We start from the raw sequence: 14,558 nt of genomic DNA, 5'->3' as shown, positions 1-14,558 counted from the left end.
CTTAGATTTGATTAATCGGACCGCTGGAAAACTGAACAGCACACGATCAAAAGTATTTCTGCTAATAGTCGAACTACCAAGCAAGAGCTACACAATCTCGCATAGGTACAATGGCGCAACACCATAGATGATCCTAAACGCAACTGTAAGTAATTTAAACCTAGCCCTGGCCTCGACCGGTAACAAATTCAACCTAAAGTCAATAATTAGTTGTTAATGCCAATTAGCTGTTAATTAATCTAGTAAGTTAAATGCACAACTGACATTATTCTATAACTTGTGCACACAACTTTGCATGCTAAATGCAAAATGATTCATGCAAGTTTATTCAATTAGGGTGAGAGTGCCTGCCCAGTGTGCGAACTGATTTTTCATTTTCTCCATTATCTCCCCTTATACATTTTGCTATGGTTTTCATTCATTATCTTGCTTTTCTTCCTCCGGATCTGCTCTGTGAGACTTAGGTCAATACAAATGCTGAGAAAGCGCAGTGAATTGTCTCTGAAAAAACATATAACTAAATCCCTGCAAACAGATACTGAGATAGGGGGTAGGGGGGACATTGTTTTCACAAATGGAAATGTCTTAGTTTTGTCCGTTCTGTCTTTTAAAGCAGCATTTCACATGGTTGACCCAAATGCCGACTACATCCAGTGCTTCCTCTTTGTCTAATTCTATTTTTAAACCACCACAGACAGAACTGGAAGTAAATCTTTCAAAATGTTATCGACTTCCATGCTTCAGGGCAGTGATGGCCCATCTTTACCAGCTTATGGGCAAAATTTCATACATAAGATCCTATTTTGAGGAAAATTACTGAAAGGTGAAATACAGTATTCCAGTGTTACAGGCACAACAGATTCAGGGCAACTTTCAAGATGTGTGCACGGCTACGTAGTCTAGTTTTCAACTGCAGACTTTACTCCAAATTTCAAAGGAAAGGTTTTCCCCATTTGAAAATTACCTAGGTGAAAGCAGATGCACAAATTTGCACAAGTTATTTATGCGGGCAATATGGATGTTATCAGCATGCCACTAATGTGCATACCTGATGCCACTATTTAATACCACGTAAGAGTATGTGGCAGGGGCATAGCCAGACTTCGGCGAGAGGGGGGTCCAGAGCCTGAGGTGAGGGGGCACATTTTAGACTCCCCGGCGCAACCGACCCCCCCCCCCCCCCATTTTTTAACTCCCCACCACCAGCGCCAACCCTTTCGACCCCCTCTTCCCCCCACCACCAACCCTCTCCCGCCGCCGTCGGGTACCTTTGCTGGCGGGGGTCCCCAACCCCCGCCAGCCGGTCCTCTTCTCTGACGCGGCCACGTTGCTGATCTGCAAGAGCAGGCTTCTGTTTCTGTGAGTCTGACGTCCACAGAAACAGAAGCCTGCCCTTGCAGATCAGCAACGCAGTCAGACTCACAGAAACAGAAGCCTGCCCTTGCAGATCAGCAACGCGGCCGCGCCGGAGAAGAGGACTGCGGCTGGCGGGGGTTGGGGACCCCCGCCAGCAAAGATACCCGAAGGAGGCGGGTGAGGGTTGGTGGCGAGAGGGGGGGTCAAAGGGGTTGGTGGCAGGAGGGGGGTCGAAGGGGTTGGCGGCGGGGGGGCCAGGCCCAAATCTACGGGGGCCCATGCCCCCGTGGCCCCCCCAGCTACGCCCCTGGTATGTGGTACTTTCAGGAACACAACAAAGGGTGTCTTTGAATATGTCCACTAAATGTGACCACTGCCCTTCCAAAACAAATCTCACCCACACCACAAACTCTCCAGCAAAACTTCCATGTGAACTAAACTCTGGCATATAAAGTTGTTTCCGATATTCTATTACAGAGTAGCTGATTAAATCATTTTCTCCAAGAAAGGAAATACTGTTTCAGTAAACCAAGCTGCTAATTTACTGTCCACCATGCACAGATCAGATGGATCTGCTCTAGCCTGGATAGTATTGCAGAAAAATTAAGATGAGGAAAGCGGCTGTGCTAGCCTGCATCAGGGAGCAGTTCTCATGGTCATTTGATAGGTGAAGGATCTTAAGTTTCAGAAACACTGCTTGTCCCAATTAGCTCTTCAAGAGAGCTCAAAGCCTTGCAACGATGATGAATCACACTACATGAAACGTTCATGGCCATCTTAATGGATCAATCTTGGCTATGACATCAGTTTTCTTCACTAGTGAATAATGAGCTACACAGAGGCATAACGGACTTACGTGCTACTTGTGAACAACAGTAGCAGAAGGTACAGTACGGAATTCAGTTAAAACAAAGAAAAATCATTAATATTTCCTTTTTCTATTCTGTTTCCAGGACTGTATCTTTCGTGTCTGTACTGCCACGGATGTTTTTGTATTTGAATGCACACGTATCTATGATCCGCACAGACGTGCATCCTGGGACCTAGACTCCTTTAGTTCTGGGTGGAAATTGCTGTTTATATTTTGGTACAAAATATATATTTAAATAAATGATCCCAAACCTTTTACAATGGAGGGACCCCTAACATATTTTTTATACACCAGGGAACTGCCCCCCACCAAAGGTCCCATCCAGCTTCTGCTCCCTTCCTCCCCACATCCCATCCCTCTTCCCTTTTGCTCTCCCCATAAAGCATCTCGGTTCTCTCTCCCCCTCCCTCCACCCTTGGGTCCAATGTCTCTTCCTCTCTCTTCCCTCCCACCCACCATCCCACTCTCGATTTGGCATCTTCCCTTCTCTCTCAGACTGCCATCCCCACCGCACCCTTGATCTAGCATTTCCCCCTCCCCCAACTACTTCATGCTGCTTTGGAGGAGCCTACCTTTGATTTAGTTTAGCCAAAGAGGTCCGTGCCCATGCTGTCTGTCTGACCAGTGAGGAAGTCAGCGGTGTGTTTCAGTTGCCAGTGCCGACACTCCCGCATGTGCTCAGTTCATGTTGCTGAACTGGGCATGTGCAGAAACGTTGGTGTCAGCGGCTGAGGCATGTCGCCGACTCTCTTGCTTGCAGAACCCCAATACCACTGTTAGTCTCCCCAGAAAGATGTCATATTGGCAAGTGTGTCAGACACAACATAAGGTGCAGACTGGAACAGAAGTAGTGCGTGAGACCTTACTGCTAAGTCAATGGGTGGCAGTAAGGTATCAGACAAAAAATAATGCACATGCACTGGTTTTCATTTTGCCGCTCGTCCATTTTCCGGCCCCCTTAAAAAAGGGTCTTTTATCCAGGATGTGGTAAAAAAAATGGCCTGGTGCGCAGCAAAAGAAGCGATCGCACTGCCGCAGGCCACTTTTTGCCGCAGCTTAGTAAAAGGGCCCTTAAGTGACTTGCAGGCTCATTTTCAAAAGAGATAAATGTCCAAAAAGTGACATAAGTCAGCATGTGGACGTTTATCTCACAGAAACATCCAAATCAGTATTATCAAAACCTCTTTTTGGATGTCTTTCTCTGAAGTCCATCAGAATGATGTCCACATCTCAAGGGGGAGTGCCAGGGGCGTGTTCAAGGCAAGACTTGGGCGTTCCTAAGACATGGACGTCTTTCAGCAATAATGGAACAAAACAAAGACGCCCAAGACTAAAACTTGGATGTTTTGAGCTAGACCTGTTTTTGTAACAAATAGCTACAGTGGGAATTGAACCCACTTCCCCAGGATCAAAGTCTGCTGCACTAACCAGTAGGCTACTCCTCTACTGTACACAAGAGATGCCCCAAATGACCAGATGACCACTGGAGGGACTCGAGGATCAACTTCCCTTCCCCCCCCAAATCACAAAACATTTTTCCAAACAGCACTTTCAAAAAAGACAGACCTTTTTTTTTTAGAAAATGACCTTTCTTGTTCTGATTTTGAACATTTGACTTACCCAAAGTCACAAGAAGCAGCAGTGGCAATTGAACCCATGTTGCCAGGAGCAAAGCCCACTGCACTAACCATTAAACCACTCCTCCTCTGTTTTAGATGTCTTTCATTTGGACGTCTTTGTGTTCAAAAATGGCTGAAAATGCAAGGACGTCCAAATCCAAGGACGTCCATGGTATTTTCGAAAACAAAGATGGACATGCATCCTTTTCCCCGCCTCCAAATTTGGACGTTTTACAAAGATGTCCAAATTCCAACAGACGTTTCTTTCGAAAATGCCCCTCTTGTTCAGAGTCACAAGGAGCTGCAGTGGGAATCAACCATCAGGCTACTGCTTGCACTACATCCAGGCGCCCCCAAACAGGCACCCACTTAGGGAACTGCCCCCTATAACCGTAACAGCTTTTTCCCTTACATCTATACAATCAACCAGATTTATGCTCAGGGAAAAACAGGGCCAAAATTGATATGCCGGATTTTTACACCAATTTGCATCTTTATTCCTCCTGGAGATTTAATTTCCTATACATCCAAAGGAATAATAATGCAGATGACAAAAATAAATACTAAAAAACTTTCAGCAGAAAGCATAGAATTTCAGAACAAGTTGAAAAAAACACAGGGTGTTTCACACAGGGCCGGTCCTAGGGTCCCTGGTGCCCCCCTTTGCATCTCCGCCCTCTTCTCCCCCCCTACATCCCCCTTTTTCTTCCTGCCACCCTGCGTGGTTTAAGTCTTTTTTAATTTACCTCCGTCCCAGCGGTCGCGTCATTTCAAAGCCTTGCCCGTCTCTAGCCTTCCCTCCCTTCGTGCGTTCGTTCCCTCAGAGTCCCGCCCTTGAGGAAAGAGGAAATTATGTCAGAAGGCGGGACTCTGAGGGAACGAACTCACAAAGGGAGGGAAAGCTAGAGACGGGCAAGGCTTTGAAATTACGCGGCCGCTGGGACGGAGGTAAATAAAAGATTTAAACCCCCAAGGGTGGAGCGGTAGGTCGGCGCAGCGCCGCAGCAGTGCCCTGAAGGCAGGCACCCCCCTGCGGTGCTTACCCCGCTTACTGGGTTTGACCGGCCCTGGTTTCACAGAAGGTGTTGCATGCATGATTTTCTCTGCAGAAACACTTATTTTCTAGAACTGCAAGAAATCAAATTCTTTGGCAACAGATGCGCTATTACAAAATTATGCAGAGCAACTTGACTTGAATACGTTTTATGATCCAACTTTCTGAAACTTAAACCTTGTCTAGTGACTCTAACAAGTTTACTGTTTTCTGTGGCCCCATAAAGAGCTGGTAAGTATTGTTTTGGGCCCAACTTAACAATCTTCCTTTTCCTTTTTTTTATTGGAATATAAATCACTAGCAATTCACAGTGCTGTTACAGGCAGGCTGCCTCAGATGATAGTTTTGATTGGGAAAACTCAATGGTCTGGGCCATTTGTTCTTCAACATTTGGCAGCTGTAATCAGAGTCCCATAACACTGACTAGATATCTTTGGAAAGAAGTATATTTTAAAGGTGGATGATAATTAGGAGCCCACATCCCGGCTGCAGGATTTCCCCTCCTGCTGTTTAAATAGTTTCAGAGCCTAATGATTGCTGATAACAATCCAGTTAAAACAACACAATGGGAAGGGACTCTAATTAGTATTATCAAAGAGGCAGAGTGACAAGATCTAGCCAGTAGGCATTTGATTCCATTTATTTCCTTTTTGTTGACATTATAGAAGACTTTTTTTCATCAGATGAAGTCTGAAGTGTACTATGTTGCCATTTTGCAAGAGTTTGGTTACTTTTATCTTTTTTTATTTTTTTAATTGCAACACGAATAAATATAATAACCCCAGAAGCGGAAGTTGACTGGAGAACTTACTCTTTGGGAGGGTTTAGGTCTTCTGGTCGAGCCTCAAAGAATCTCAGGACTTCATCGCATTGTGAAATGTGAGGCGGCAGCCTGACTAGTGCCTGTCGAGAAGACAGAGGACAAAGTCAGTTTACAGCAGAAGCAGTGTTTAAACTATTCACCAACATGTACTCTAAAAGGAAGGACTGAGTAGGCTGTAAACCAGATGTAAAGTACTCGGTAATAGCTTATAAAACTCCACTTTTGCTGTTGGGAAGACTTAATAGAGTTGAAGAAAGATCCCACATAATTGCATGGTAAGTGGAATTTTTACAACACAGTCATGTGGATTCATCTGTTCTAATCGAGGAAGTCCATTTCAGGCCATTTTAGAAACCAAATGCAAACATCCTCACAATTGTGGGTCACGTCTGAAGAAAATAAGGGTCAACACACACATTGCAGGCAAAATGTCATTTTACCAGGCTTACGTAATACACTTGTGAGTAGTTCTGAAAAGCTACACTCCCTTGTTTAGGTCATTTAGAAACTGCTGGAGACAGACTTTCCCAAATATTAACCTGCAACGTGACTCCACGAAGGCTGGAGACAAATTGGGTTGAGTTAATCCAATGAAAACACTTCACTATCTACTCGCCTGCTGGATTTTCTTTCTTTGTATCCAATGGACTCACCAGGTAACCTCATCACTTGAGCCATGTCAGATCAGAGTCTGTAAGCTAGTCAAAGCGTAAACGCTGGCACGGTCTGAAGGCTCTCATTGGACTTGTGAAGTAGCAGTATCAGAGCCGAATGGGTTACATGACTAAGAATACATCTAATCATTCTAATCAGGGTTCCAGGTTTTTTAAAATGGTTTCAAAGATTTGTAGGGTAAATGAATACACCATGTTTTATCAAGGTTTTCTCTCATAGACACAGAATGGGAGAAAAGGCTGGAGTTGGGAATATTTAAGGCTTGAGCCTTGATTTATTAAATAGGCAATTCTATAACTTGGCACCTCCAGTTAGGCGCACTAGTGATGCATGCTGAGCGCCAATTCTATAGCGACATCTGTGGGCCAAGGTACTGTTACAGAATACTAGCGTAAACCCATATTGACACACTTAAATTAAGAAGATGCAATCGCTTATACTAGGTCATTGGCAGAAGTAACTGGGCAGGCCAAATTGCACCGTGCAAAGAACATAACCTTTAGCATTCTATAAGTTGCATACACAAGTTGGGCACACACACACATGCCTCACCAATGCCCCCACCCATGTGTATGCCCCAGTTATACACTGTAGCACTTACGTTCAATCTTACAGAATAGCCTATAGTTCACTTATTTATTTATTAGGATTTACTAACCACCTTTATGAAGAGATTCACCCCAAGGTGGGGTACAGCAGATACGGTTATGCACATGCACCACTTTTCTGTGCACTTAGACGCACGTGTTGTACAAAACTGAATACATCTAGGGGTCCTTTTACTAAGGTGTGCTGAAAAGAGGGCTGTGCTAGTGTACGTGCATGTTTTGGGCGCGTGCAGATCCATTTTTCAGCGCGCCTGTAAAAAAAAAAGGCCTTTTAAAAATGTTTGCTGAAAATGGACATGTGGCAAAATAAAAATTGGCGTGTGTCCATTTTGGGTCTGAGACCTTACCGCCACCCACTGACGTAGTAGTAAGGTCTCACGCGGCAACCGTGCGGTAATCATCTATCTGCATACAATGATGATTACCGCCCAGTTTCCGCCGCGCGCAGGAAAATAAAAATTATTTTCCAGTGCACGTAGTAGACACGCGTTAAAAAAACGAAATTACCGCCCAGGCCACGCAGTAGCCTGGCGGTAACTCCAAACTGACTTGTGCAGGATGCGCGTACATGCCTATGCAACTTAGTAAAAGGGCCCCTAGTTATAAATTGCCATCTTAATAAATCAAGGCCCAAGCCTAAATATTCCCAACTCCAGCATTTTCTTTCTACACCCTCAGAAAATGATTTAACGATGATGGTTCTAAGCCAGAGGTTCTCAACAAGGCCCCCAGAACATACCCCACCAGTCAGGGTTTCAGGATACCCACAATGAATATGCATGAGATGGGTGTGCAATCAATGGAGGTAGTGCCTGCAAACGTATCTCATGCATATTGTGGAAATCCTGAAACCCTGACTGGCTGGGTGTGTCCCAAGGACCGGGTTGAGAATTCTTGTCCTAAGTTCACACTCATCATTGATGCATTCAGGGTTGTATATGCATTGCACTGTATCATTCCAATGAGATTTGTACAGATACGCAGAATTCCTATCACCATGCTTAAAATATATACGTAAAAGAATTTTTCTCCACACAGACATTATTTACAAGTGGATGAACTTTGATTTATACTGCGCAGCAGTGTTAAGCAGATTCCTGCTTTTAATCTTTTTTGGAAAAATTTACATGGCCATATCAGCTGTTTCGTTTACTTCTAAAGCCCCATCTTTTCTATGCCAAGTTCCCTCCCTTGTTAAGTGTTTCCTCTTCCCATTCGGTGACTGTACTGGAAATGATGGAAACAAAATCTTCACCGAGATACATTTTTTTTTCACTTTCCTACTTCCGCTCAAAGAACTCTTCTGTCAAATGAGCAAATTCAGAAAAAGTTTTCCAAAGCGTCTTGCTTTCTATCTTGGCTGCCTTTTTTCCAGTTCAAGCAACCATGGCATTGTACCAGTCAAGGACAATTTCTATATTTTGGAGGTCACAAAACTCATCTGGATTTTTTTTTTCTGGAACTATTAAGGGAGAAGTTCAGCTAACCGAAATATGTCTTCTATTGATGTACATTTCTTGATTGTGACTGCCTGACTTGATAGTCATAGCAATTTAAAAGCTTTCCAGATTAACTGGAGGCTAGCAATGGGACTTTCTGACTTACTACACATTACACATTTTTTTAAACATTTTTTATAACTTTTTTAAACATTTTATAACGTTTTTTAAGTTTACAGTATTGCTCAATCAGGAAATGTAATGCAAATACTGTGAGGAATCACTGTGGGGTTTTATTCTTGGACACAACTTCATTTTTGCACTGCAGTATTGTTGAGGCAGTGTTGACAGCCCTTAGCAGGAGCCCAACTCATCAAGTAAAAGCAACAGTAAAGAGCTAATTAAAATGTAGGAGCTCTGGAAGAAGGCCATAGTCCATGATCCTGAGGTGGAGGATTACTGTTGTTATACAAGGCTGAATGAGAGAGGCAAGGGCCTTCAAGAAAACAATCTTGACCAAGGGCGTAGCAAGGTATGTGCGGCCAGTGTGGTCACCCAAGGTGCAAGGGAGATAGAGGCACCAAACCTGCACCCAGCACTTAGGGGTGTGCCTCACAGGGCACGTTTCTGGCTCGGGGCACTCCTGCTCTTGGCTGCCACAGACAGAGGTCTGTGTCATGTCTGTTTTAGATATAAATAAAACACCATGGATTAAGTGGAAAATACAGGCAATCATAATCCAAAGAAAAACACTTAACAGTTTGGTGTTTCTCAAATTCACATTAATCTCCCAAGAGTGGATAAGATGGAAATTCTTCTTGTGGGTAGGGTGGTTGATGACTGTTGGCCTCTGACCATTCGTGTGGGTGAAATTGATGTGCCTGTGCAGAAGGAGATTAAGCGTTTGGGTGTGATTTTGGATGCTCAGCTTACAATGAAAGAATAAATTCTGCACATCGTTCAATCAGCTTTTCATCAACTGCGGTTATTGTTTCGGTTGAAACCTATGTTATGTTTGACTGAATTCAGGATTGTTATTCAGGCTATAGTTTTATCAAGGATTGATTGCTACAACTCTCTTTATTTGGGATTCCAGATTGTAGGCTTAAAGCGTTACAAATTGTGTAGAATGCAGTTGCCAGATTGGTCTCTGGAATCTTCAGATTTGACCATATTACAAGAGTTTTTTTCTCTTTCTCTCTCTTTGCTATGACAAGTCAATTAATTGTAAATTACTTGTATTGTAAACCGCATGGATGCCATTTTGGACCTTTGTGGTATATCAAATCTCTGTAAATAAATAAGTATAGAGTGCAATTTAAAGTTCTGACCCTCATTTATTGGGTGGTTCATGATAAAATGCCATGCAGTCTTGGAACAATTTTCAATGTCTTTTTCTGGGAGGTCATTAAGCACTAAATGTTTAGATTGACAATTAGGGGGTCTTTTACTTAGGTACGCTGGCGTTTTTAGCGTGCGCTAAAAATAGGCGCAAGCTAAACACACCCAAAGGAATACATTGGCGTCTCTAGCATTTATCGTATGCCTATTTTTAGCGCACGCTACAAATGCCAGCGAGCCTTAGTAAAAGACCCCCTTAGTGACTTCTGTACAGTAAAATAAGAAAAAAAGCAATGAAGTGCTCACGTTATTTTTTGAGATTTAAAGATATTGAAACATTTGATCATAAAAACTTTCCTGTGATGCCAACGACGAGGTTGGTATTGTAAATCTCACTGTTGTTGAAGGTTGGTCATCAGTGAGTTACACCGCTGAGGCATGCAGTAAATGTTATCATTGCTTTGGGATATTGACTTGGCGTATATGTTTATCGAGAACATCCCTGGCATGAATTGCTTGCTGTGATTTAGTGGTTACTCGAGCTTCAGCATTTTCTATTGCAGGAACACTTATGTGGAATGCCTTGCCTGGTCTCTTGCACGTAAATGCAAGTATTCAGATTTTTGTCCATGCTTTTGATTGATGGGCAATGTATTGATGGAGGGGTCATAATGGCAGCACTTGATGTTATCTGTTTTGATGGTAGATGATTTGTTTTTGTAGTTTTTATGTGTATTTTATTATGTACGTTTTTATGGGACCTGCTTAGGGTATAAGCAGGTTAGAAATGTTTAAAATAAATCTAATGGGTGTTCACTAAAACCTATGTTGAGGGGCCTTTTACTAAGATGCGATAATAGATTTACAGGTTCATTTTCGAAAGAGAAGGACATCCATCTTTCGACATAAATCGGAAGACGGACGTCCTTCTCCCAGAGATGTCCAAATCGGTGTAATTGAAACCCAATTTTGGACGTCTCCAACTCCAGTCCGTCGCAAAGATGTCCAAATTTCAAGGGGGCATGTCAGAGGCGTAGTGAAGGCGGAACTTGGGCGTGCCTAACACTTGGACGTCTTTGACCCATAATCAAAAAAAGCAAGGATGTCCCTGACAAACACTTGGACGATTTTACCCGGACGTGTTTTTTTTATGAACAAGGCACAAAAAGGTGCCCGAAATGACCAGATGACTACCAGAGAAATCAGGGATGGCCTCCCGTTACTCCTCCAGTGGTCACTAACCCCCTCCCACCATCAAAAACATCTTTAAAAATATTTCGTGCCAGCCTCTAAGGCAGCCTCAGATGTCATACTCAGGTCCATGACAGCGCATGAAGGTCCCAGAAGCCGTTTCAGTGGGTACTGAACCCAGGCCCATACCCCCCTACCTGTTACATTTGTGGAGGAAACAGCGCGCTCTCCATAACCCACCACAAACCCACTGTACCCATATACAGGTGCCCCTCTTCACCCGTATGGGCTATGGTAGTGGTGTACAGTTGTGGGTTTGGTGGGGGGGGGGGGTTGGGGGGCTCAGCACACAAGGTAAGGGAGCTACGTTCCTGGGAGCATTTTATGAAGTCCACTGCAGTGCCCCCTAGGGTGCCCAGTTGGTGTCCTGGCATGTCAGGGGGACCAGTGCACTACAAATGCTGGCTCCTCCCACATCCAAATGGCTTGCATTTGGACATTTTTGACATGGACATCTTTGGTTTCGAAAATCGCCGAAAGTCAGAAATGTCCAAATCCAAGGATGTCCAAATCTAGGGTTCTCTGACAGTATTTTTGAAACGAAAGATGGACGTCCATCTTTTTTCAAAAATACGGTTTTCCCCGCCCCTGGATTTCGACATTTTGCAAAGACGTCCAAATCACAACTTGGACATTTCTTTCAAAAATGCACCTCTTAGTGTACGCCTGTCATTAATGTGTGCTAAATGATAAGACACCCATAGGAATATAATGGGCACCTTTATCATTTAGCGCATGCTAATCATTAGCAAGCACTAAATTTGTTAGCAAACTTTAGTAAAAGGACCCCTGAATATGTCCACAATATCAAAAAAGTGGGAAAAAAATATCTTGGTGCAAAATGCTCACAACTACGGAAATCACTGCTCAATGTTGGAGCTCTTTTAATCATAGTTCATAAAAACAACTCCACACTCAAATAACCCAATAAGATAACTCAATAGTGCTCCAAAAAATATATAAATTTTACTTGTGTCCAACTCATAACTATATTCAAAATTGTGTTCAACATACGTACTGTATAAGTGAATTACATTAGAGGGTCTTTTACTAAGGCGCGCTCACGTTTTTGGCGCACGCTAAAATTGTGGGTGCGCTAAACGTTAGAGACATTTATTTATTTATTTATTGCATTTGTATCCCACATTTTCCCACCTTTTTGCGGGCTCAGTGTGGCTTACAATACATTATGAATCATGGAAATACAATTTGTTACAACTTGGTTATGGATTACATTGTGATGAGTTATTTGAGTCAAAGTTAAAGTATCGTTAAGGAGTATAATCATGGAAAAAGCACTGAAACATTGGAAGGAAACAAGGGAGACACAAAGGGGCAATATATAATAACAGGAAAACACTTGGTATACATTTTCTGTGAGTAAAGGTATGAGTGTGGTGAGATTCCAGGGGATGAGAATTCAGGAGTGGCTGTATTGATGCATAACTGAACAGTGAGTGTGGGCTTTATGTGTTTTGGTTCTTTCCATAAATTTTCTCAAAAAGATGGGTCTTCAATAGTTTGCGGAAGGTGGTTTGTTCGTAGATCGTTTTCAGGTTGCGTGGTAGTGTGTTCCAGAACTGCGTGCTCATGTAAGAAAAGGTTGACGCGTGCAGCGCCTTGTATTTCAAGCCCTTGCAATTAGGGAAGTGGAGGTTGAGGAAAGTTCGGGATGATCTTTTAGCGTTTCTGGGTGGTAAGTCTATTAAATCAGACATGTAGGCTGGGGCTTCACCGTGAATGATTTTGTGGACTACATCTATGATTTTGCCTACATCTATGCATTCCTATGGGCGTCTCTAATATTTAGCGCGCCCACAATTTTAGTGCATGCTAAAAACGTGAGCACGCCTTAGAAAAAAACGCCCTTAGTTACTTAGATCACTCGAGATAATCTACTACTCCTATGCTGATGATATCACCTTATTATTTCCGGTTGCACAAAATATTCAGGAGACAACAAATTGATGACTAGAGTGTTCGATAGAATTTCCCAGTGGATGCTCATGAATGATTTCAAAATTAACCGCAGTCAGTAGTGTAGCCAGGAACTTTTTACAGGGGATATGTCTCCCCCACCTTCAAATCCTCTCGGCTTAGTTTTCACCCGGACAGGGACATTGGCTGCAGCACTCACTCATAGGCTGCCTGTGGCCTGTTTTGGGACTTCCTCCCTGAGCCATCCCACCCTTCACAAAACGGGAAGTTGAATCAGAAGGGCAGGAAGGTTCACGGAGGTATTCCCGGAGCAGGCCGCAAGTAGCCTATGAGCGCTGTGGCCCCTGCCCGGATAAAGCCAAGATGATTTTAAGGGGGGTGCCGAGTCTGACAAGAGGTGCATACGCCACGACACACCTACCCTAAATACGCCACTGACCCTAGTAAAATGAAAATCTTATGGGTGGGAGGAAATGATACAGTGATACCATGTTCTACAATAAGGTTGGCATCCACTGAGATTCCTTTTCAAACTAGTATTAAAATTGTAGGCTAATTTTAGACTCTACTCTGAGTATGAAGAGACATATAAATGAAATAGTTTGGAAAGCTTTTTTTAAACTTAAACTACTTCATAGGATAAAAACAGTTTTGAATATTTCTCATTTGAGAGCTATGATGCAGGCAATGATTACAGGTCAATTAGACTATTGTAACATTGTTTTACTGGGCCTACCTCACTCACAAATTCGACGTTTAAAGCATGTGCAAAACTCGGAAGCTAAACTTATTTTGCGGGGCAGATCTACTGATCATGCCACCACATTTTTGATTACATTGTACTGGCTGCCAGTCCAGGCAGGAATTCAATTTAAGCTTTTGATTTTTGTTTTCAAAGTTTTGTATGGATTAGCTCCTGACTATCTCCACAATATGGTCTCTCTCTACTCAGCAACTAGCACACTTCATTCCATTCAAGAAGTGAAGCTGAATATGCCCCAGTTTTGGTGTGTCCAAAAGGCTTTTACTAGGCCTAGATCTTTAGTAGGAAGAGGTCCAGAGCTACGAAACAAATTACCAAAAGATATCCAACTTATTACCTGTTATTCTGCATTTAGGAGGGCGATTAAGGCTTATTTTTTTTTGTCCAATATTTGAAGGGCCCTTGAGTATGGAGTGAGGAGTATTTGTGTTATATGTAAGTAAATGTAACTCAATGGGATCTGTCCCATTTTTATTCTGATTGTGATCTGCCTAGATTCTATTTAGGTAAAGCGGAATAGAAACGTCCATATTAGATTAGATTAGATTTCAAAGTCTTTCAAAAAGACAGGGGCACTCTGTTTCGCTAAAACTGCATCAGGGGATTGGGTCAGCCCTCTTCTCTCCATACATGCCAGTCATTGTATACCAAGTACTGATGTCACTCGATGAACAGTTGTACTGCACCAGGAAAGGGTGTGTCTTTACGTTCTAACTGTCCCGTTACTTCAGCGTTATTGTAAAGCTAATACATAGGTATCTCAAATTAATTTTGCTTGAGAAGGGAGTTGTACCTTTTGTTTTAAGTTCCTAACATTGCC

The 14,558-nt window shown here is 42.9% G+C and overlaps 1 protein-coding gene across 4 annotated transcripts in view; it reads right to left on the bottom strand.

The window, feature by feature from the left end:
- The window catches only part of SH3PXD2A (SH3 and PX domains 2A), a 627,470-nt gene that overhangs the window by 321,399 nt on the left and 291,513 nt on the right, over positions 1-14,558 (bottom strand). For all 4 annotated transcript variants that reach the window (XM_030202799.1, XM_030202798.1, XM_030202801.1 and 1 more), the window contains one exon: positions 5,712-5,803. In XM_030202799.1, the coding sequence (XP_030058659.1) occupies positions 5,712-5,803 (92 nt within the window). The remainder of the gene's footprint in view (positions 1-5,711; positions 5,804-14,558) is intronic.

Source organism: Microcaecilia unicolor, chromosome 5 (genome assembly GCF_901765095.1).
Source record: "Microcaecilia unicolor chromosome 5, aMicUni1.1, whole genome shotgun sequence".
Classification (NCBI taxonomy): domain Eukaryota; kingdom Metazoa; phylum Chordata; class Amphibia; order Gymnophiona; family Siphonopidae; genus Microcaecilia; species Microcaecilia unicolor.
The sequence above is the reverse complement of the archived record's forward strand: the minus strand, read 5'-3'. Positions and strand labels throughout refer to the sequence as shown.